Source organism: Anser anser (genome assembly GCF_964211835.1).
Source record: "Anser anser genome assembly, chromosome: 2".
In the NCBI taxonomy this organism is placed as follows: Eukaryota; Metazoa; Chordata; class Aves; order Anseriformes; family Anatidae; genus Anser; species Anser anser.
In genome coordinates, this window is record NC_139721.1 from 55,881,173 (window position 1) to 55,905,605 (window position 24,433).

The 24,433-nt window shown below is 40.5% G+C and overlaps 1 protein-coding gene across 2 annotated transcripts in view; it reads right to left on the bottom strand.

The window, feature by feature from the left end:
• The window catches only part of PTPN2 (protein tyrosine phosphatase non-receptor type 2), a 33,225-nt gene extending 9,350 nt beyond the window's left edge, over nucleotides 1-23,875 (bottom strand). Inside the window, exons 1-7 of one of the 2 annotated variants that reach the window (XM_083826677.1) lie at nucleotides 23,651-23,874; nucleotides 21,116-21,206; nucleotides 13,277-13,377; nucleotides 12,490-12,588; nucleotides 11,198-11,335; nucleotides 3,680-3,889; nucleotides 1,935-2,093 (exon numbers count right to left, since the gene is read on the bottom strand). In XM_083826677.1, the coding sequence (XP_083682803.1) occupies nucleotides 1,935-2,093; nucleotides 3,680-3,889; nucleotides 11,198-11,335; nucleotides 12,490-12,588; nucleotides 13,277-13,377; nucleotides 21,116-21,206; nucleotides 23,651-23,836 (984 nt within the window). In that variant the 5' untranslated portion in view covers nucleotides 23,837-23,874. Of the gene's footprint in view, nucleotides 1-1,934; nucleotides 2,094-3,679; nucleotides 3,890-11,197; nucleotides 11,336-12,489; nucleotides 12,589-13,276; nucleotides 13,378-21,115; nucleotides 21,207-23,650 lie in introns of both variants that reach the window. The other variant, XM_083826676.1, reaches the window with a different exon arrangement.
• Nucleotides 23,876-24,433: the final 558 nt, after the last annotated feature.

Below are 24,433 nucleotides of genomic sequence, written 5' to 3' on the forward strand. Positions count from 1 at the left end.
ACGCTTGGAATGAATGGAGAGAAGGGAAAGGCATGGTAAGACGGTCAGTTGACCGGATCAGGTGAGTCCTGAAAACTGTGCTTGTTGTTCACAAATTTCAGTACAAAGCAGTGGTGTTACCGTTCTCTATCTGCAAAACACATCTGTGGATCTAAGCAATTAAACCTTCTTTGTCCTTTCAAAGCCACAAATTCATTTTCCATAGACTACTCATTTCAACACATTTTTTCCTGAAAGAGTGACAAGTTATTTTACTATGCTGTTGAAACAGTATTATTCTATCTTTATTATCAGATGGAATTTTATAGAAATGAAAACTCCAATCTTGTTCCACCTCCCTTATTTTACACACTGCAGTACAATTGAGAACGAAGTCATTGTTTCAGCTACAGAACCATGCCACCATCACACCAACACACACCCCTGGGCAAACTAGGTGAGCATTGATCCCTTATAAATGAGAGGAAGAGTCTCCTACCCCGATACAAATACTGCAGTTGCAGCCACTTTAAGCAAGTGAAGGTTCAAGCGTGCATTGTGCTTGCCTGCAGAGTTTACCAAAAAACATGGAAGTGTCAGAGCTGAACATCTGAGTAGTGTCAGAAGCAGCCTGGTAGCGAAGCCCGCCACGACTTCACACTCGCCCCGTCGTTAGCAGAGAAGGAAACACCTCTCACGCTCTGGACAGTGCAACAGTTCTCCATGGGTGAAAAAGTGATCTAGCTGACCTTGAATGGAGAAACGCTCCTGGAAGTACTGCCAACTTGGGTGAAACAAGTATTGATTTCCCACGTATGACTCTGATGCCCTGAAAAGCACCAGGACAACTAACTATGTTGCAAAAAAACACTGGCTTAGGAAAGGTCACCTGAACCATCAGAGAACACAAAACAAAAACCTCCACAAGTAAAGAAATGTGCCTGAAGTGTGCTCTTAGTGCAAACAAGTAACACATTTGAACTCGACATGCAGCATTCTGAGCTGACAATGCTTCCTTGTATCCAGAAACCAGAAATCCTGCAATCTACATGGATAATTGTGGGAACCAGAGCTGCTCAATTTGAAGCACAGCTTTTTAATAGACAAAGCAAAAAAAATATTACCACCAGAAAGAATGCTCCAGAAAGTAAGGAGGTTAAATTACTGTACACGTTAAGATGAATCATGCAGTGCCTAGGCACTTGGTGCAGGTGTTCACACCAGCAGCAAACTCCCTAGGTGTTGGTTAGCAATGTTTGAACCACAGAAGAGGAAACGTGTTTCAGCTCATCTGCTTCATTCATGATTTTAACAAATCAGCAAAATAATTAAAAAACCCCTAGCGTATGAAAGCAGAATTAAGTTACACAACCTATCCTTCTGGTCCTCCCTCCCACCCCAGCACCAGACATTTAAAGCAGCTGCAGCCACTGTAAGTATCACAAACGACACCAATGTACCGGTGAGATACGGTTATCTCTGTCCTGAAATTCATTATATTCAGCTACATTCTCCTAACTCTAACACAAGTTGTAAAGGATACAAAAAATAAACTTTACTAATAAAACTCACCTGTAGCATCAGGCATTTTTGCTGTTAGATAAACTTATAGCAAGGATCAAGAAATACAGCAGAGATCTTTACTACCTCTTCCAAGCAATACTGAGCGTTGCTTTTGCTTTATAATATCGAAGACATTGATTTAACCCTCTTAAAATTAGCATAACAAGCTATTTTTGTATTTTATCTCAGAGGAGACAATTACATAGGATTAAGAGTTTAGCAGCTAGAAAAGGCTAATCAGATATATCTCTAATACCTTCAAGGCACTTATTGACAAAGGCAGTTTATTTAAGTCCGACAGAATGCTTGTTTTAAAACAGTTCAGAGCTCATTTTTTTGCTACTGTTGAAATTCTGCTCTTTACGCTTCAACACGTGGAAATAAATATTTACCTGTATAGTTGAATCCCCCATTATAAACTTTGCTCCTTCTATTACAGCCATATATGAAAACCTTAGCTGATCTGGTGTCTGAATAAGTCCCATTCGGTATTTTCTCATATCCAGTAATACCTTCTTAATATCTACAGAAAATGGGTCCTTTTTTTCCATCTGTAAAGAAGGTTATATTGAAAGTGTCACAGGTATGGATAAAGACAAACAACATACAAAAAATAATTACAAGTAAAAAATGAATCACAAATTAAAAAATATATATTTCTTCACATTATGTTTCTGTTAGTTATGTAAGAAATTAACATCTCCAAATTTCTAAATTGTTTTCACAGGAAAAAAAAAAAGTAAACCAAAAAAGTAAACCATTAACGAAAGCTCATAATGAACAAATCTATGATCGTGTATTAACCAAATAAATCAGTACCCTAATATCAAGTCTTAGAAATTTAGATATGCCTTATTTCATTCACATTTGTACTTCAAAACAGGAGTGTCACAATAAGAACCATAAAGCAGTATTTCCTACTGCTCCTGAATAGAATGGCAATTTGGAATGAATGGAGCAGAGGTTTCCTTATTTAAAGCAGATTCTCTAATTCAAGCAACACACATTTTTCCCCCATACTATACATTCATGGGGCGTTTTTAACTGCATACCTGTGCTTGTTGCAAGGTTCATTTGAGTTCTTTTAATATTAAAGTGTATTTGCATCAAAATACACATGTATGTTTTTTATGAACAGAGGAAAAAAAAGAAAATCTGCAGAAAAATAATGAATAATTGAGAGGGCCTACCCAAAACATAAGATGACTGTTTCATAACTTAAATCACAGAATGCCTAAGGTTGGAAGGGACCTCTGAAGATCATCGAGTCCAACCCCCTGCTGAGCAGGATCATCTACAGCACATTGTGCAGGGTGGCATCCAGGTGGGATCTGAGTTATCTCCAGAGAAGGAGACTCCACAACCTCTCTGGGTGACCTGTCCCAGTGCTCTGTCACCCTCACAGTAAAGAAGTGTCCCTCATATTCAGCTGGAACCTCCTGTGCTTCAGTTTGTGCTCATTGCTTCTTGTCCTGTCGCTGGGCACAACTGAAAGGAGACTGGCTCCATCCTTGACACCCTCCCCTCAGATATTTATATGCACTGATGAGGTTTCCCCTCACTCTTCTCTCTTCCAAGCTAAAACAGGCCCAGTTCTCTCACCCTATCCTCAAATGACAAGTGCTCCAGTCCTCTAATCTAATGAAATCCTAGCTGGCTTAACTCCATGTTATACTTCTCAGTATTAACAAGCATAAGCAAAGTCAGAATCTATAATTTAAAAATCCAACAAAACCTTAAATACATGTTAAATAACTATTTATCATTTATAATGCGCTCAAGTTAAGAGCGATTACTGATGACACAGTTCACAATCCTAAATTCGTACCTAAAAGAAAAAATCTCAATCTATTCTATTCACATCTCACGTAAAAGAGTGCTTCCTATTTACTTTCCAGGAAGCTGTGAAAATGTGTAAAGTTCTTCAAGATGGATTTGTAAATATATTTCAAGGCTTGTGTTTTTAAGCTATTAAAACGTGAAGAAAAAAAGAAGTGTGATGCCTTAACTGAAGTTTTCACTGATGCGTCATTAACTTAAGCACTTCTAAAGCCTTCCAACCAAAAAGCCCACGTGGGGTAGAAAGGCAGGATGTCAGGAGAAGGGAAGTGGTAACAGAAAACAACTGATCACTTACCAGAACAAGACAAGTGTCTACTAATGAAAATGTGCCGGATCGTCCTATCCCGGCACTACAGTGAACTACTGCAGGTCCATGCTCAGGACTTAGTGAGCCAGATTCTCTGACTTTAAAAAGGAAGTTGAGGAATGAAGCTGGGGACTCAGGAACTCCAAAATCTGGCCATGTAGTATAATGAAAATGAGATATCATCCTGGACTCACCACTCTAGAAGTGAAAACAAACAAACAATGCAACTGGAGAGTACTCAATGTTTGTTTAGTTAGCACACATTTCCCCAATCCAAATCAATAGCTACTCTCTATTTCAAACCTCCCGCGTAGACAAACAACCCAGTATCTTGCTGTTGGAGGACACCCAACAGCGCAATTTGAAGCAGCTCCTCATCCACGTTAGTAGTTTTTCCCCTTTGCAATTATTACCAAACATTTTTTCCTCTTCTCAGACTTCCAGTGTTACATTTTGTTTGCTTTACTGCTTGCCCCCAAATATCCCTTTTTCAGCCATTAATGCAGCTTAATGGCTGACAGCAAGTTACGAGGCTGCTAGCATTGACAGGACTGAAAAAATACCCATCAGCATTGTAAGCACTCTCCGCTCCTGTTCAGAGCAAGTTTTAACACCAAGAGGTATCAGAGTATCAGCATCTCCTTTATACTAGCGATGCCACAGAGTAGCAGGAAGCTTTGTAGCAAAGGCCTGTAGTGCCCAGGCTGCTAGACCCAGCTTGAAGCATTCACCGGGTGTAAGGAAATACAGATTTTAACACAACGCAACGTTTTCCCCTCTCTCTGTGAGCATGACCATCTAAGTGCAAGTAATGAAATGACAGTGAGAGAGTCTGCACATACCCTGAAAAGCTCTGATCACAAATTTGGATCATATCTGTACAGAACTCACTTCAGAAGTGCTGTTCAGTGCTACTCCTCGCCTCCCTTCTTTTGTTTTTACAGCAATTTTGAGAAAATTTGATCACCAATTTAGTTCATGATTTTTAGAAAGGTTTCGTTATTTTTACCATCCCTCCATTTCATCTGGTTTTCCACAGATTTAAACCTCCACAAATTTGAAACAGAAGTAGACTTAAGATGTCAAGATATTCAGAAAATCCAGTTTTCTTTTTCAGCACCAACAAAATATATCTATGCAATTCAAGTAAGTTCTACAGTTCATCTCCTGCTCGGCCTGTTTTAACTTCTTGTAAGGGACAACTTATGAAAATCCTTTGTGAAACTAAAATTATTCAATTCATAGTTAACCACAGTAAGAAATTAGTCTCACATTTTGTCTTTTGCCTTCGATGCCTGATGCTGCAAGACTGAATATACTTTCAAAGAAAACAGGGAACATTGGCATGACTTCAGTCATTCTCAAACGCACATTTTGCAGGAATAGTTCGTCTTTTGGCTAAGAGCTTAACATGGACAACAGAGTCTGAACCATCATATTTGGTACGTGAGTATGCAGTGAGATTTCAAAGGGAAAAAATCTACCAAAGCCTCCTAAATTGTATAAATACAGTGGTGATTTCCCTTTCTTACTTGTCTGAAGCAAAGTATTTTTAAAAGTTTGTGTTTTCTGCTGAGATATTACTGGTCTTCTGTATCTAGTTTTCCAAGTAGTGAGTTAACTCACTTATGAACTGAAATGACTGATTTTTTTAAGCATCACGAAGGAGGTATATTCTTTGTAAGAAGTCTGGAAATTATAAAATCTTAAAGAAGGCAACATGCTAAGCAATTTCCCCCATTTCTAAGAAAAATAATTCATTGATTTACAAACAAAAGAAAGGAAAACCAGGGAGAGGAGGTAAACATACGTATTAGGTAAAGAGAAATTTAAAGTTGTTTCTTCTGAATCTAGATGATCCTTTAAGTGGTAATTAATACTCCCCCCGCCAAGATTTTTAAACAGAAAGCCTCCCTTATACCTCAAGATGACAAAACTATCACTTATCTGTTAAAAATACAGGTGATCTGTGTGTTTGTTTTTTTTTAATCCTAGGCTGTAACAAGCACTAGATGTATCCTCATCCTAAAACAAAACGAAACACCCGTAGGGCTTCATGCACATGCCCAAGCATCACCCTGCACATACACTACTAATCTGAGAATAGGTGTACCTAAAGGAAGGATGTAACTGCTGCTGTACATCTCATACAGCTCTAGCCCACAGAATTACTTTTTTTTATCCCTTTTTTTTAAAAAAAAAAAAAAAAACTTTATCCCTTCCACGACTTTCCTTTGCTTCAGCTCATTTAAAAATATCTAGTCTCTTCATCTTCCTTTGCAATTCCGATTTCAGAGCACTGAAACTGGCTGGTGTTCTTTGAACTTGCAGTACAGCCAAATCCCATTTGACTATTTCAAACCTCCCACATTTTCTCTCAAACAGAAAAACTCTTTCAAGTGGTGCTTGGCAGTCAAGCTGTACAACTGAAATCCTGTCTTTATGTGAATATCTGCACCATTCTTTCTTAGAGAACTCCCCCGTTACTAGGCGATGTGGCTAGCCTGCACCACAGGTATCATTTACATGAATTCGTGCAAGACTCTAGAGAGGGAAGGTTTGGCTTGCTGAAGATTCACAACTGTTGACCAACAGAAATTTGATTTCAGGAACAACCAGTTTTATTTAAAATGTTATCAAGAAGCCAGATATTATTTTAAAGAAAAAAGCTGGGCTTCAAGATTCAGACAAGTAGTATAAATTTTATAGATATATAAATAGTATAAATTCTTCTATGCATGGGATGCTTTTCTGCTTAAGAACTGAGAACCAGCTTATCTACAGTAACTACAACATATTCTTGCAAAATTTATTCCGTAAGACCAGCTACTTGAAGAACTCCTAGAAAAATTATGGGACAATATTAAAACAGACAGCTTCAATAAGTGTCAAACCATTCCAGAGAAAATTTCACGAAATACTGAGATAAGCTTACAGCAAATAACTAGCACTGCTAAAACCAGTTAACTTGGAAAGTTATCACCACACTGCGCAGGTTCTCCACTGACTGCTGGCAACACTGGCAGCAACACCAAAATACGAGCAAACATCTACACAAGGACTCGAGCAGAAAAATGATATAACGCAATCAGATGAACTTGCAACACAACGAGCCTTATCACAATCTTTTTACAGTTAGTGTCAAATCGTCCAAAACAAAAAGGGTACAAATATCTCAGAACAACTTCAGGTTGTTCAGTCACCCGAGAGCATGAAAAGGAATGAAATACTATGAAAATGCTCAGAGAAGTTCATGCCTTCAGTGTCATGTAGGTGAAGACAGAAAACACCAGTCTGACAAATTTCACACACACTTTACAAGACGACTTCATAGTTTACAGGCTATTGCAATGGTCTAACAGACGAAGGAATAAAAATACACCTACAGCCCATCGGTGGTCCTGTACTTATCACTCAAGCCTCAAGTGCATTAACAATTAATTTGATCATACAAAAACGAGAAGGCGTCCTCTGGGGGTAATGAGCTAAGCACTGACGTTCAAAATATTAATCAACTTTTACCACAAGGTTTTCTGTTTCTTCATTAGAAAGCCTGGCAAAATTATTTTGAAAATGTATATAAAAATAGTAACAGGACAATGGAGCCAAATATTCCTTGCAAACATTCTGTTTTTCAGTAACTAGTACATAGCCTGCAACTCAATATGATTAATAGTTATGTCCATTAAAATCTGCAAAACTCTTTGACATGCAAGAGTCTGGGTTCTCCTTTCTTGTTAGGCAGCAATATTTTTCCTAACATCTCAGTCTTCTTTCTGTGGTCATGAGAAGCAGAACTAATCCCTCCTGCAATTTGTGAAAATGGTATGAAAACTCCCCGCAAGTTTAAAAGCAAGTGTATGCCATGTTTCAGAAATTCCCTCAAGCCACTGTAGCTATTACACATATAGAGCCACAACAGCAAAAATTATATATAATTGCTACAGTGCTTTGAAGGAATTTCTGATTTTATGTGTATATACACATGCACACACTTCCATATACAAGGATTCCACAAGATACCAGAACACTGCCTGCCACTAGATTGCTCCAGAAGCAAAATGCCTTCTCAGTACATTTAAAGTTTTGGACATCGGAAATGAAATCATCAGCAATTCTAAGCTTATCATCTTCCTGAACTACACTGATCCTGGGGGTGAACCAGGAAGCACCAGCCAGCGCTGGTGCAAAAAGCACACGAAGCAGTCTTATGTCACCTCCACCTAAGAGCAACAGACACACAGAGGCTTTGCACTGTGTTGAGAATCCATTTTGCTACTTCTTTTTTTTCCTCCAAATGTTTGCTCTTTGCAGAAGACTCACGATTCCATCCGGAATTTATTACAACAGACCTTCCTCTAAGGTCTCCTACCACCAGTGTTGCAACAAATGTCGTTTACTTCTTCCAGTCCTTTCTCTTCCAGCAACTGTCTTCTTTGCAAACCCCTTCAGCCGTACTCGTATTTGCTCCTATTTCTAGGAATCCAGCCTGAGACTCTTTCATCTAGGTTCCACTAGCAATTTTGATTCCTTTCCACTGCTTCATTTCCACACCCAGCCCATCTCCAGTTTCCCTCAAATACTGAGGGAAAACTGCTCTCCCATAGCTCCCCTGTATTCCCCAGCACCAACCCAGTCCCTTTTTGCTCACCAGCATTCGGTACGCTATACTCAGCAGGCAAATCACACTGCACCCTTCTCCACGCTACCTGGCTACCACACCAGCAGTTACTGGAAATACAGGTTCTCTCTCTCCGAATACCATATAATTCACTTGTCACAAGGAAAGCTACAAGGAGTAATAAATAAAATAACATATGCAATACAAGGTGGAACCTTACAGAAATTAGCTATGAACACCTAACAATTCACCCAGAATATGACAGTCACCAACCTTAGTCACTCTATCCACTAAGATGATTTTACAGATTTTAAAAAAGGCTCTCAAAAACACCTATCACGTTCTCCAGTACCCTTGGAGACTTTACTTCAACTTGCAGACAGGCAATAGTTTCTCGAGTAAACGACTACAGATTTTTAATGAAAGCACAGTATTTTCTTCTGTCCCTATCTTCCAACACAGGGAAGGGTTTGCAGAAGCCTTCACGTTCAGTCTTTCCTCAAGGAGAGTCGCGACTCTGAACACTCACAGCAGAAAGCAGTGGTTAACTTTCAGCAGGCACCTGACACAAACAAAGCGATGGAGGACACGCAGCACACCACGGTAGGAATTAGAAGCTGCCCTTCTATATTCTAAAAACACAGACCAGCTCAAGCAAAAAATAAGAAAGCTCTGCAACGATCACAAGCAAAACAAAGCACATTAAAATATTTTCAAAACTTCTGGAAAAACATCAATAAACAATCTCTAAGTTTTTGGTCAATCCCAGCAGCAACAACAAACATTTGCCTAGAACAGATCTAAACAAATCTAACTGCCAAATGTCATGACCTAAACCTAAAAAACAAACACCACCCCCAAGCCCACCTCTATTTCTAACTGCTCTTTAACAAGAAGGAAATAAAAAACATATATAGTCAGAGGTTTTGTTTCAGTGGTAAGAACATAAAACACGTTTTCATACATATTTATTTTGCTTGCCTATTAAGAGAGATCTGTTGTAGTAATACAAATAAATTACTTGAGATCATAATGGCTATATTGTAAAGACAATTTCAGCTCTCTGTATTTTCATGGAAATAGTAAAATTTCTTAAGTATTCTTGGAACTCAGAGCAGAATTTTATTTGTGACTCATCTTATATTCCAGGCATCAAGTGGCTAAATGGTTTACTATTCTGTCCCCACAAAAGCACCCTCCAGAGTAAGTTGCATAAACATAGTTAAGCTCACATTTCAAGCCACTGCAAATACTGGATTCCCACTAGTTTTTACTGAAAACTTATCAAATTTTTACAAAAGGCTTCACTTAACATTTGCAGTGTTATTCTGGGAACTATGCATTTTTCCTGTTTGAGTAACCGAGTATGTTCTGTTTCTTCTAGCTGCTTTATATACAAAATATTATTTGGAATTAATATTCATGGAGCTTTATAGGAGCACCAGGGTATTAAAATAAAAATTCAGTAAAACACATTTGCCAAGTATTTGTAACAGTGAGTTAAATGACATAGAAGAATGTCTATACAACACTGATGGGCCTGCATTAACAGTCCAAAGTAAACCCAGAAATTTAAGTGCTGAATAGCTTTAAATCAAAACATCGCCTACAGCATAAGTTGTGCCCTTCCTCATGTGATTTTTGCATTTTCCAACTAATGTTATGTCATTTATCATGAAAATTGTATCCTTTAAAAATAGGAAGTCCAAGATTACATGCCAATGTCAGCCAAACAATTCCACAAAAAAGCCTTTTTGACAATTAGGAAAACTTGTCTCACCTTTCCAAAAAGGAGAGTTATTCTTTCTCAGATGCTATCTTGCAAACACTACTCCTCTTTTCTTAGCCTTTGCTGTTAATAAACCAACAACTAGACAGAAATGCTCCAACTCAGGAGGACAGAACTGCATAAAGATCTTCGTACATCGAATAGATCAAGGAACAACATGCCAAGTTTTATCATGTTGATCTCGTGAGGGAGGTTTCAGATTAACAAACGAATGGTACTTATTTCAAAGTACCATTAGTAGTTACTATAAATTCAAATAATTTTGATCAAATGTGTGAAGATTTAGTTGTATAAAAAACATGCAAAAAGATATCTTCAAGCTTTCCTTTCCCAAATCCACTGACAAGACAACCTTGAATAAAACTTGCCATACGATCACTTTCAATTAATATAAGGCAAGGTTTATAGGGAGAGAGAATATCTTACAAGACATAGCTGGAACAAACAGACAAGCTCTTCAATCCTGTCTTCAGCTCTGAAACAGAAGCAGCAAATTCCAACCCAAGCTCAGGCCAGGAACAATTTTTTTGTGCTTAACTTGATTAAATTGTCAAAGTGCTTAATTTTTAAGAGAAAAGGATGGTTGGTCCTGTGGAGCAAAAGGGGAGGTAAGCAAGAGGAGATAAAGTTACCTATCTACAGGTGGTAATTCCCCCCAACCCCCAAACTTAGTTAGCTGGACTGAAATTATGTGGTAAATTACAGTCCCATTAAAAACCCAGTAATTACTGAGTATGATTTCTGATAGTCAAAAGAAATCAGAAACTTCATATCCTAGGTTCCTCCTTTTAGGGTATTTCTTACAGCTCCTCTTAGGATCACCGCTACCATCAATTACAATTCAGCATGCTAAAGTACTGTCAAATGGAAAACAGAAGTGCAGATAAATGCTGAAGGCGTTATCTCCTAACACATAGACTGACGTTTGCTCACTTGCTTATACGCCACACTTACATCTGCAACGTTATCAGAAACAAAATGCATTAAAATTTTTAGTGTAAAAGCTCAATCAAACCTGCAGTGATAGTATGCTTAACGGTTTTCATTATGTGTTTAAGGCTAGGAATGTGAGATGTACAGGCTGAGAAAAGCTTACGTTGATATTTTCTAACTGAAGTAGATGTACTGTGTAATAGGATTTGACGTCTTCAGATACTAGCCTCACACGGAAACCTGTTTCACTAAATGTCATAACATCCTCTTCTTTTGTTGGCCAGTACTGTGCACATTTCACCTAAGTTATTAAAAAAAGAAAGAAAAAAAAAGTTGGTTAAGTATCCTAGCATCTTGGGCTTCACATTAGCAGATTCTGAGATCCTGTTATATAACACAGTAAACTCAAGTACATATTATCTGCTCCTAGTTTGAGGAATTCTCAAACTCCATCATGTTTACAGCCAAATTATGACGACTGTTTTAATTGCTGTTATGCATTCCAGCTTCTATCTCAGTTCTAGCACATTTTGAGACATACCTTAACCATTCTCACTCTCCCCACTCTTTCTACCTAGTCCTCTACAGCGGACAGAGATCTATACTCAGCTGCTTCAACATTTTTCCCCTGCACTTCCAACATGGACATCTGCACATTTACAGAAGTGATGCAACACATCGTGCCAATTTTCCCAAGTCTAGCTGAAAACTGGAAGATTCTAGTGAAACCAAAGAATGAACAAACAATGCAGAACTGTTCCTTGTCCTTTACTCCTCTTGCCCTGCACTTAAGCTTACCACAGGAAATTTTTTTGTGTAGGAAAAAAGTGACTTTTTTAAGGGCTAGTCAAATACTTTTTGCTAACAAATCCACTCTGGGGACAGGAAAAAGAAAACAACCCACAAATCAAAGTGACATGTATTTATAATTAAAACTTACAGTGGTTTTCGGCACATTAGTAGAAAAACTATATAGTAACAGAAAATTGATATATTCTGCACATGTACCATCAGTTGTAAGGAATCAAAAATAATTAGACCAGTTGTCAAACTGGTCGGTGGCAGCAGCTTGCCTCCACTGTTATAAACACTTGCTGTTGCTGTACAAAAACAACACTGCTCTACAACATTCAAAAGAAATAATCTAAAGAGTTAATTCAAACTTGTTTGCCCACCCTCAGTTTTGTTCTAGAAGATATTCCACTGCTTCTACTCCATCTTACTTCTGTCTCTACACTCTCCTTTCTCAACACCTTACTCTCACCTTTCTGGATGTAAATTTATTACATGTTGTTTCTACTGAAATGAATTTTGTCTTAGCTCCATCACTTCTTTCATGGTACAGTAAATACTCCACCAACCTGAAAGTTTGTTGATTCTTTTAACACACCAAAAGTTCAACTATATTAAAGTTGTAAAGTGAGCCACGTATGTAAAATGTCTAACACCACTTACCGATTCTTTTTCGACAATCCTGTTCAGCATGACAACTGCTTTGGTTTTTTGTTGCCACACCATTAACCAGAAATGACAACATGTGTTAGGCAGTGGACCCTGTGTGGTAAAGAGAAAAATGTGAGAGAGAATGCATAGGTAAAGCAGCGTTTGAACATAGTTAACACGTCACTGTGTCAAACAAGAAAAAGCCTGTCTGAAAAGTTTAAACAAAGTATTAACAAAATGACAGAAAAGACACGCAGGAAAGCAACCATACTGCCCATATCATCCAAGTATTTGAAGTTTAAAGAAAACAGTAAAAACTCCCGGAAGGAATGTTTTAATTTGGGCAGCAACACTGTTACGCAGTTAGAAGAAAAGATACTGCAGGCACTCAAGAGAACAAGATGAAGTAGGGGGTAGAAGTATTGTTTTATACTTTTACACTTATAACAAGTGAAAGTCTAAAAGTATAAAACTTTCAGGATATAAAAGTATAAAACACCTTCTACACCTTATTTCAAAATTCATGTTTACATTTGAGAGTATAGAAGTATAAAGTCCTATTTCCTGAAGAACAAGAAATATTTGAAAAGCTTTATACATAGTTAACTACATATACTTGAATATTCCCTTTACCTTTTTATTAAAATATAAAATGTGTTAACAGCTAGATCAAACAGGCAGTTAGTATGAGGTATATAATCCAGTGACAAAGAATCCTCCGAATGTAAGTTGCCACCGTACAAATCCATCTCTCCCATGTTTCCAATCCCCGTACTACTTACTAATTGGTATGGCTTACCTGCGTTAAAATATAGTATCTCTGGGCTTCCTCTATGACCACTAGGCTTGCATTGATATAGTCATTTTCTGTGTTCTGCAGTTTTACTCGACTGTGATCATCTAAAATTAGAAGAAACTTAACAATTAATGATGCACCCTCTTGATGAATACTCTCTAACAGACAAGCTTAGGTGTGACAAGCAATTAGAAAATAAATTCCTCAGTAACAACCAAATGACAAACGTAACCGTACCCATCTTATTCTCCCCTCAGCATTCCAACGCAGAGTAGTAACTGGAATACCCATTTTTCTCTAAAACCAACTGGTCAAAATGAAACAATCCCTTTGCACACACCAAAGCAGCTCACGTCCATCCCTCAACAGCTGTATTTCCTTAATATAACAGCACGACAACCCAGAACGGGCAACATTCTCTCATATTACACCAGATCACTTTACCGCATGCTTTCCTTTAAGTTCAGAATTCCAAGATCTTCAGTGAACTAAAATTTCACAGGCCAAGGTAGAATCATGAACTGACAGAGCCCAAAAAAAAAAAAACTACTTGCAGTAATTCAAACCAAGCGTTGTTGAATTTAATTGTCCTTATTATTTATTGTTTAACACAATTGAAAATTAGAAACACGAAGTAAGTGGCACATGCAAAGATGTACCTATTTAACAAATCTTCCAATTAAACAAAGTGTAATCTAATTACATGGTTTCCACCTTTCCCATGATTACAGAGGCAGGACAGAAAATTCCCCTATTTAGAGGGCAGGGAGGCAGTCAAAGGACTGCTTATAAAAGTTTAACATTAACACAAGAAAGATCAGACTGCCATACAAAAATACGGCATAATAAAAAGTCACTGTGATCGGTTTTTTAGGACTTTTCAGTCCGATTTATCACCCTCCGGGAGGCATTTCGGTAATCAGACTTGTTCACAGTAAATAATCCTTTGTCAGCCACTCATCAGACCCCATTAAATAAACAGCATCTTTCGTTTAATATTTGTCCATAACTGCACATCTTGTACTGAGGTCCAACTGACTGTGAACCCCGTGAAGCGCAACCACCTAGACAGGCTGCTTATAAGAGCAGGATTAAAAAGAAAAAGAAAAAAAAAAGCAAGTTACTTCAGCACAATTCAGAAAGATATTCCACAAAGCAACTGCCAGAGCTGAGAGTGAAGCAGGGTGCAGTGCCAGTTTTTCACCTACATTCACGTGGTGTAACCCCCAAAACTCACCCAGGAAGCAGCCTTATGTCACAGCTGCTGTCAAAACATGTCAGCCCCCCTTTTCCCTCTCCCATACCCTCGCTGAAAGACAGCCACACCAAAACCCTAACTTCCTTTTGCCAAGTATCTCATGGAACGCACAAAATCCACGAGCTTTGGGCAAGCACCCGCTAATTAGCACATTCTGTACAGCCATGCTAGTTAAATCAGATCAATCCCCTGTGCTGCTGCCAGGCTATACAGCACAAGGCTTACGTAAGAAGAAATCCGTGAATGTGACCCTCAGTAGGCAAAAAGCTGTGGGGAATCAGGGAACAGTGACTGAAGTAGCCTCTTGTTCTGTGAATTGCCCGTATTATTCTATGAACGACTTCCAAATTTTTGGAAACCTGGAAAAAATACATTTACTATGTCTTGATCTGCTTTTATACTCAGCTATCTGCCACTGGCAACTGTCAGAGGGGATACCAAGCTATACACAGGTCCCTTACGAGCCCCATTGTAACTTTTTTTTATTTATTACTTACTCTTTGGATATGGATAACCTTTAATTTCTTAAAACCACCACACACACCCCAGGACTAAGGTTTGGGGTCAATCTACCCCCTTTAGCTGCTAACTTTTACATGCAGTCACATGCAAACAGAGGATAAAAGTGTGCTGAAAAGCTATTTTTAATACAAAAGTATGAGAAAGCTACTGGGTTAGTCTGTTTTCATTAGAACTCCAGCTGAAAGGCAACACCATCTTAACTCTCAGGGGTCTTAGAAGAATTTACGATACATCTGTATGAAGTAAAAAATATTATCAAAGTCAAGACGGTAGATTTAAGACACATTTTAAAGCACAATATATCCCCTTGCACTATTTTCTCTGGAAATTAAAGTGTTACTTTTTCCTTTCGTGTATCACTTTATCTGAAATGTTTCTGCTGGAGAGAAACCAAGACCTTTGTAAATATTACATGTCATCTGCCAACAGGAAAAACTTAAGATCTTGTTATAGTAAATCACACATACCGGTACTAGTGTTCTCGGAAAGGTGACGTAAGCCAGCCCTGTTAACAGTTTAATCACCCGGCAGCAGCTGCTCTATTACTGCCAGGAGATAACTGCTGAGGCCCTACCGAGGTTTCACACTACAATGCCTGCACACGTTTTCGGCCCTACTTTTTCCCTCTTTTAGGTTCTGCTTTGTAAACATTATAAATAAGTTTGGAAAGTTTAAGAAAACCCACAACTAGTTCTATGCGCAGACGCCCTCCCTCCCTCCCTCCCTCCTCCTCGTCCCCAGCCAAAACAGAGGCGCTCTTCCAAATACTGCCGCGTACCCAGAGGATAAAGAAAGCCACTAGCAAATATTGATTTCCCTTTCAAGGGAAAAGGTTCCTAAAGGACACAATGACCTAGAAACCTCATTCAAGTCTTGGCTTGCTCTTCTGAATTAAAAGAAGCAAGCCAACTTTTGATAGTGAATTAGCTGTAACGTATTTCCCATATGTAAGTCATTTCCAGTTACAAAGTACTTCTGATTTATATGAATGATAAACATATCTTAAATCTAATCTAAAAGATTTATCTTTAAACGTTGCCATGCCCACAACAGCTAAAATACAGCACTCATTTTCTGAAGCGTTTATTTCCCTATTTCAACACAGTCTGAAAAGGAAGTGGAAACCCTACAAATGCTTCTCATTCTGACTCCTGCAATAAGAAAACTACTGCCGCAACCACCCTGCCTGAGATAAGGGAACTCTTATTACCCGCTTCAGGTGAAACCCTGTCCCTCTTATCACTGACAGCACTCCCTGCGTCTCATAAAAGACCAGGATTTCACATCACGCGTCCATTTGCCCACTCCCCGCTGAAAGGAAAGTGCCATCTCCAGTTAAAACCGAGATAGGAACGTTCGGCATTTCGCATGATACAGTTCTGGCAGTTGGTTAATGAAAGGTTTTTATTCGAAAACAACTGCATTTCTAGAAGTGAAACCGCTGCGTAACTTAAAACTGATCTTCTGTCCGAGAGACGGCTCTCGCTTGCCAAATACGGTGCTATTTACAGCAAGGGAGGGTGAAATGCTACTTAGGGGATTCAACGCAGTCACGAGCGATAAGCCATCCCTACGGCCCGGCCTGACCCTTCACCACCTACCAGCCCCCCCCTTCATTTCACTAGCCTAAATCCAGTCTGTCCGAGCTGCAGGGTGATCCCGACTTCACTGCTGTCACCGGACAGACACTCACAAGCCTCAGGCAGATCCCGTTTCAGAGGGAGCCTAAGGCAAAGGCAAGGCGAGGTGACTGCCCCCCACCCCGCACCGATACACCAGTCAAGGCTAGCCCCTGGCTGAAACCCATTCACACCGAAGTGCATCCCTAACTAGTGTTCAGGATCCTGGTACTTCTCAGCAGGACTCTGGAGCAAAAAGCGAGCCAAACAAACAGTGAACAATGTCTGAACCAGAGGACATTCAGACTGGACAGCAGGAGAAGTTTCTTTACCGTGAGGGTGGTCAAACGGTGGAACAGGCTTCCTAGCGAGGTGGTTGATGCCCCAGGCCTGTCAGCGTTAAGAGATATTTGGACAATGTGCTTAACAATACACTTTAACTTTTGGCTAGCCCTGAAGAGGTCAGGCAGTTGGACTGGATGATCCCTGAAGGTCCCTTCCAGCTGGACTACTCTATTCTAAAGCTTAGATCAGGATGTGCCAGGAAATTCCCCTATCCCCCAACCCCAAGCTAAGAAATATCTCCAAAAGCAACACACGGGGTTTATTTATACCATGTATAGAACATCTTGTTACCAGAAGCAACCGTTCGATCGTGAAAAATCATTGATGCCAGCTTCTAATACGGACAACAAGAAGCGCATAGGCTTATTTTGGACAGAACATCGCCCTGTTCTCAGCACACACGCTCGAAATGCGGGACAGAAAGGGAACATTTTGTGATGATAATTAATCACCATTAAGTGCAAAACCAAGCACATCAACTCCAAGTCTGTTCCCCGTAAAGCACAATACTCTCCACATTCATCTCTCCCTGGCATTTCTTCTTTGACTACCATAAGCCTGTGGTTGAAAGGTCCAACACAAAGTCTACTAACAGTCTCAGGGAAATCACAACCTCTGAACCTCCAACAGTAACGTGATTTACTTGGTGAAAAAGTTCAGAAGACCTAAGAAACTGGGCTACACATCCCATTACAAAGGAAGGCTGAAGGTAAAATTAATTTATGTCATCCCCCATCTACCCTCCAAAAGAAGGAGAAAAGATATCCTGCAAATTTTATCCAGGGGATCTCACTCCTGACCCTAAATCTGGGAACACTGCAAGCAGATCTCTAAAGGTATTTACAGTCAATCTGAGCCACTAGACCCTTCTGAGATGAATTAAAGATAAAATTTGTAAGGAAAGTAGTAAAGAAATCTTAAGAGTTCCATTAAAGGTATCAATAAAAAATAATAGCCTCACAAGTTATTTTCCTCTGAACAATGTTTTCTGAGAAATGGTTTCATCTGTCAGGAAATGACTGGCTGTCAAACCAAACCTATTTCAGATTAACTTCCTGTTTCAATACTGCTACATAGCCAAGATACTGCTCTCCCTGTTCTACACTAACACCAAACAGCATGACTACTGTTTTCTTGGCTAGGCAATCACTCTTGAGAGCTTTTATCCAACTAAACTTATACACAGCAGCTCTTTAGCCAAAAGAAGCGGACACTTGTAACTACGGACAGGAGACTGTAAAACTCAACCAGTTGTAACAGGCAGACAAGTAGCTTTATACAGCTAACAGAAACAAACTTCTACCTAGAAATGGATGCAACATACAAATTAGTTTCAGCGCGCTTGCCCTGTATGTTGTAGCTGAAATGGGCCAAATCACCCCAAAGCATTTTTTCCTCCACTTGTAGTTGACATCTTTTCCATAAGACAGAGTTATCTTTGCATTTCCTCTTACAGATGTACCAGCTGGGATTTTAGACTGGCTTGGCTGCTACACAGACTAACGAACCATTTTCTCATGGCTATGGAGGCATAGAACATTTTCATCAAGTCGTGTCTGTCTGATAATATGCTTATTTAATTAGCTAGAGTATGAACAACTAGCTCTGAAGGCCTTTAGGTATGGGAGATGAATGTTATCACCACTGTTGCAGTTAAACACTTAAATAGCAGTAAAGTTTACAAAGTGAAGGACCAGAACGTTAGGTTGTGCAAGACTGAGTCTCCTTACGTTTCTGCTACGCCGGTTCCTTGCATACACGCACCACGACTAGATGTGCTCTCCACAGCAGCCTAACCACGCAGCTTCTACCCCAGCTGCTTTGAAGTTTAGGTCCTGGTGTCTTGGAATGTTATTTATCGTATATTCCCTCCCAGGTCTCTTTCTCCTGCCAGCTCCTACTATTGTCTCAGAGACAACTACGAGTCATATTTGAAAACACACAGATGTAAAATGCAGCAGTAATTAGTTCAAAGACTGTTTTGCTGTGTTCTCCTCACACAGCCTTGCTAACAGTGCCCAGCTCTGCGGGCCTACTTTGGCAATCCAGTTCAAGCCCCTGTTCTTTCATGTATGCTAAAAACTGAGACATGCTCCATCAAGGTCATCATGTTGTACTTCACAGCAACTAGTATGTCATTACTTCAATACCATCCTGAATCCAGCTACTACTTCAGGACTAGATTTTATTTGTGTAACAGCAAAGAGACAGAGTCCGTGGATCAATGCAGTCACATAATTTCCTCCTGGCTAAACAAGCACTCCAGAAGCAGGCTTTGCCATTACAGAAGCGTCGAGTGCTCTTCACTATTGTAAAAGTCATACTGTGAGCAAGAAAAAAAAAACAACAACACAAACATACTTTAAAAGTAAGCTGCCATTCTCTCTGTAGTTGTTTAAAAGAAATGAAATACATGGATGGCAGAAATGGCAAATACATTACTACAACTTCTGTGACAGAACTTGTATAATGGACACAGGAATAGACTTTGGGTCTCGAGGGTTCAAAACCAATTTCCTGCCTTCTCTTCTTAATAACCCCCGCCTCTATGTAGGCATAGATTATGTTTCATTCACTTTCTGTTTCTCTTTTATCACAGGTTAAGAAGCTAATGCTGTGTTCTAGCAAGACAGCAAAACTGAGACCCTCTGCATAGGTCAACTAACGCCTAGCAGAGGCGTTTCGGGCTGAGCATAGAGCAGAAGCTAACAAACCTCAGCGAACTTGAAGCATCCTCTTCAGAGACGCACACTTCACAGACAGGACGGTACTGGGAAATGCCACGCAGACACAGCAAAGGAGCTGTGTACGGTACTCAAGGTTCAGTTTCACGGCCGTATGCTACTTAGATTCAGCATTAAGCCAGACTGGATCCATTAGGTGGGAATACGCCGCGCCAGTCAGGATTCTGGCAGCAGCCTAACAACCAGCACAGCACGCAGCACTGCTATCTGACCAGCGTGACTCAGTTCGAGACCCCTTCTGCAGAATTTTGAGAAGTGCTGTGCACATGCTGTTACCGCAACTTTCAACTGGAAACAAGGAGTTCAGCACTTCTCCAAATCTTACAATAGGTATTCGCGTTAGGCTCTCACACAAAAAGCCCCAAATACATAAGCAGCCCTTCGAAAATTCTAGATCCAGTAACAAGAGATTTCGCTGCTCTGGGAAGCTTAGTATGAAAGGACACGCAAACATTTAGCCTGTTCCAACCCCAATATTTTGTAGAAAAATGAAGGCCGTACTACATTTTTTTCCTATTCCTTTTGGAAGTGATTTACGATAGCTTTCTCCAGGTATAACTACATATTCCTAATCTTTTGCTCATGTGTCTTTTTATAAGGACTCTGGATTAAAGTTTTTAAAGTAAACGCTGTTTAAAAAAATTCCACAGCACTTCAATAGCAAATAAGTAAAAAAAAAAAAAAAGTTGTTTTCAGCTGAGATACAACAACATTATGCCACAAAGACCATTTTATGTCAGTTAGTAAAGTACCAAGCACTATGTAACATATCTGCTTGCACTGAGAAAATTATAGAAAGTCGTTACACACATACTCTGAACAGAACAAAATAACCAAATCTCAAGTCATTTTTAAAGCCAAAGTAGAAATCCAATAGCATTTCTCCACACAAACAAGCAGAATCATCTACGCAGTCTTAAAAAAAGTCTTAAAATAAATTGTTTGTGTTAGTAAGGACTTATTAACTTAATTTCCATGCTCAACAGATGTTGATATTTCGATATTTTTTTTTGTCAGATAAAGCACTATTAAATGACTTCCTTACAAGAAAAAAACCTTTAAAATATGAATTGCTTTGCAGCTCAAAAATGTTTACCTATATACTAACAACTATGGTTTACAATCTTCTCATTCTCCAGTCAATACAGTGAGATTAACCTTCAGATTTTTCTCCCTTGTGTTAGTTGTTTTGTTAAGAAAAAAACACGTTCATTGATCAGAGGACACATGCCTACAAAAATAAACATAATATAAAACCTACAAGGACCACAATGCTGCATTTGCTACAGTGTTTGAAGGGGGTAAGTAAAAAGTCGGAAAAGTTTACTGCAGTAAATACGGAAAAGATACTTACATGGACTAACATCTCTATATCTGTTTCGATTTCTGTTTTCTGGGTATTTTGCAACTCTATGAGGGTAGTCACTGGATTTATGTCGAATTTCCTTTAAAAGACAAAAAAAAAAATACAATTTACTTATAGACACTAAGCAGAGTAAGGCTAGTGTTCTATGCATGCTATCACAAAGCTTTTGAATCTTAATTGCTTAATCACAGTTATTAATACATATAATAACATTTTTAAACGAACCTTTATTACAGCTAACACTACTTTCCCTCAGAAAACACGCGTCATTCTTGGCCATGCCGTTGCCACTTAGATCTTTTTACACTTGGCTAACAAGACAGACTTGCACACGCACAATTTGGTAAGCAACTGATACAGCAGGAACAAAGGGGAAAACAGCAGGGATTATGCCCAGGGTTTACCTTGGATTTGCATGTTATCTCCTGCAGAAATACGAGTCAGATGGTGCTAAGAGCAGTATAACTCTAGCTCCTCTACACCAACTGGCAGAGTAAACAAAGATCAGTTACAAAGGTAGCTGAACTAGTTAACTGCAGCCATAAAATCATTAATAGCCACAGAATTATTATAAGTCATTTGACAGTTCATCCCAAATAGCTGTAATTAGACATGATCCAGTATTAAAGAACAGTTCTAGGCTCACAAATATCAACTTGTATCAATGTGAAATCACAGCCTGCTTCCTCCCAGGCATTAATGCAAACCTTTTGATAATCTGCATTTGGAAGACCTTTAAACAGACTCATTTACACACCATTTCAAGGAGTAATGCTTCTCACATATTCTCAATGTTGAGTGGTTTTTTTGCCTCTAGTGAGAGCGTCTCTTCCACAACTTCGAACTAAGGTACAGATTTACAACTGTGAAAGCACAGCTCAAGTGCTATTGACAAGCAGCCTCCAGTCAACTGCACTGTGTCTTTATATCTCTGTACTGATGCCATCTCAGCAGACACACTACATAAAATTAATGATATTTTGATTTTTTTTGTTTTTAGATGATGTTGCTGTATGTGATCACTAAATCCCAAAGACAACTAAACATTCTTCAGTCTTCTCTATGCTTCCGCTACCACAAACAGGGGCTTCTAAAACTTCCTAAGTAGTCGAGATTCTTCCAGATAACAAACACAACGATAGAGGGCTTATTCGTTGTGGAAATGACTTATTTCTGGTGGAAATCGAACATATATAAAGCTCCATTTTTTAGTGCCTGCTGTATGCCATGACTTATGTGCAAAAACAGTCTGTGAAGAACCTCAACCACAGTGTGGAGCAGCAACTGTCAAGCACCAACGCTCCACACATCTGTATAAAAATCACTTCATCTATTACAAAATTAAATTTTTATTTTGGTATAACATAATGGAGCTTGTGTTCTCCTCTAGTTTACATGGCTTACAGGCTTTGGGAACAGCTATACACACACTGAATAAATGGCAGCCCTTCAAAACCAAATTCTCCCAAAATAGTTTTGTTTTTTTTTTTTTAATTACTCCAGAACAGGACCCAACATATTGTGTTTTAAAAAGAATTGCCATCCTTTGTGTTGAAAAACAAACCTATATTTTGTTCAAGAAACATTAAAACCGTTAGAAACATTACTACAGTGATGGGATATGCTAAAGAGAAGTAAAACTATGGAAGTTTAACGACTAGTTCTGAAATCAGTTTCCCCACACACAGTCCAGCTGTCACAAACGAGAGAGACCAGCCAGATGCCAGGTGCAGCGTTACACGAGAAAAACATGCATAGGAAAAATAAATACGAAAAACAGCGTTATTTATTCAGTCACTAATCAGACTGGGCAGGAACTTCAGGAGTCAGCAGAAATACTCCAGGCTTTCCAGGGTTTTTAGCACAAATCTTGGCAAATTCATGGAACTGAAGGACAGGACGAGGGAGCATGGCCTAAAGTTGCGCCAGGGGAGGTTTAGGTTGGATATTAGGAAGAAATTCTCTACTGAAAGGGTTGTTAGGCATTGGAATGGGCTGCCCAGGGAGGTGGTTGAGTCACCATCCCTGGAGGTCTTTAAGAGACATTTAGATGTAGAGCTCAGCGATACGGTTTAGTGGAGGACTTGTTAGTGTTAGGTCAGAGGTTGGACTCGGCGATCTTGGAGGTCTCTTCCAACGTAGATGATTCTGTGATTTGTTTTTTAAATCACCTCTCGCTGTAAGGAGCTGCCCCCCCCGACCCGTGACAGGACGCCCGCTGCCCCCCACCGAGGATCACCACACGGCATTGCCCCCTCCCCCCCCCACAACGGACCTCGGCGGCCGCGCATGCGCACGGAGCAACCGGCGCCCCCTCCCGCACGCAGCGCGCATGCGCGGCGGCGGCGCAACGCCTGCGCGCTCCCCCGGCGAGGCCGGGCCGCCTGCAGGGAGCGCGCCGCCGGCCCTCTGCCCGTTCCCGTTCCCGTTCCCCTCCCTGTCCCTCCCTGTCCCTCCCTTTACCCCCCCTCCCCCCGGGTTACCGGCTCCGGGCCGCGCCCCGCGCTGCGCCGCCCCGCTCACCAGGTAGCGCGCCTGCCAGTCGTTCGTGGCGTCGATCTCATGGAACTCCCGCTCGATGGCGGCGGACATGGCGGTGATAGCGGTGCTTGCGGCCGGAGCGCCAGCTCGCCCGGCGGCCGCCGAGCTGCCCACCCCCGGGGAGCGGCCGGCGCGCTCCGCCCCGCCGCCGCCGCTGCCCGCGCACATAGGCTCGCAGCCGGGACCGCCGCCGACGGCGCAGCGCGCATGCGCCGCCCCCCCAGGCCACGCCCCCTCCGGGAGGGAGAGGGAAGCACCTGGGGTGACGTCACGGAGCGGGTGGCCACCCCTTCTGCCCACCCAGCCCCTTGGCCACGCCCCCTAGCTCTTAGCCCCGCCCACTGGCGCTTAGCCCCGCCCCGCAGGGCCAGCAGCCAGCCGCTAATGGCGGCCCGGGCCGGGCGGGTTCGTGGGGGGAGGGGGGTGCGGGCGTGCGCGGTGCCGCGGGCGTCTGTTGGCCAGGTGGTCTTCTCCACACAGAGGTGTGATCTTGCACGCGGTGTAAGGCAATAAGTTGGTAGACAGAAACCGTCAGCCAAGTAACAAATCTTAATAAAGAAATGAAAACACAAAACTTCCTCACTGAGTTCTTAGAGTTCAGTAAGCTTTTTCTCTGGATATGAACTTGCCGACTGACTGATCTGTATGTGCAGTATTTGTTATTAAACCACGGTGTCCTTTTTCTACCCCTCACTATGGCTACCTCCAGTCCACATCGTGATACCCATGAATCCATCTGACACAGATCGCCCCTGAAGGAAGCCC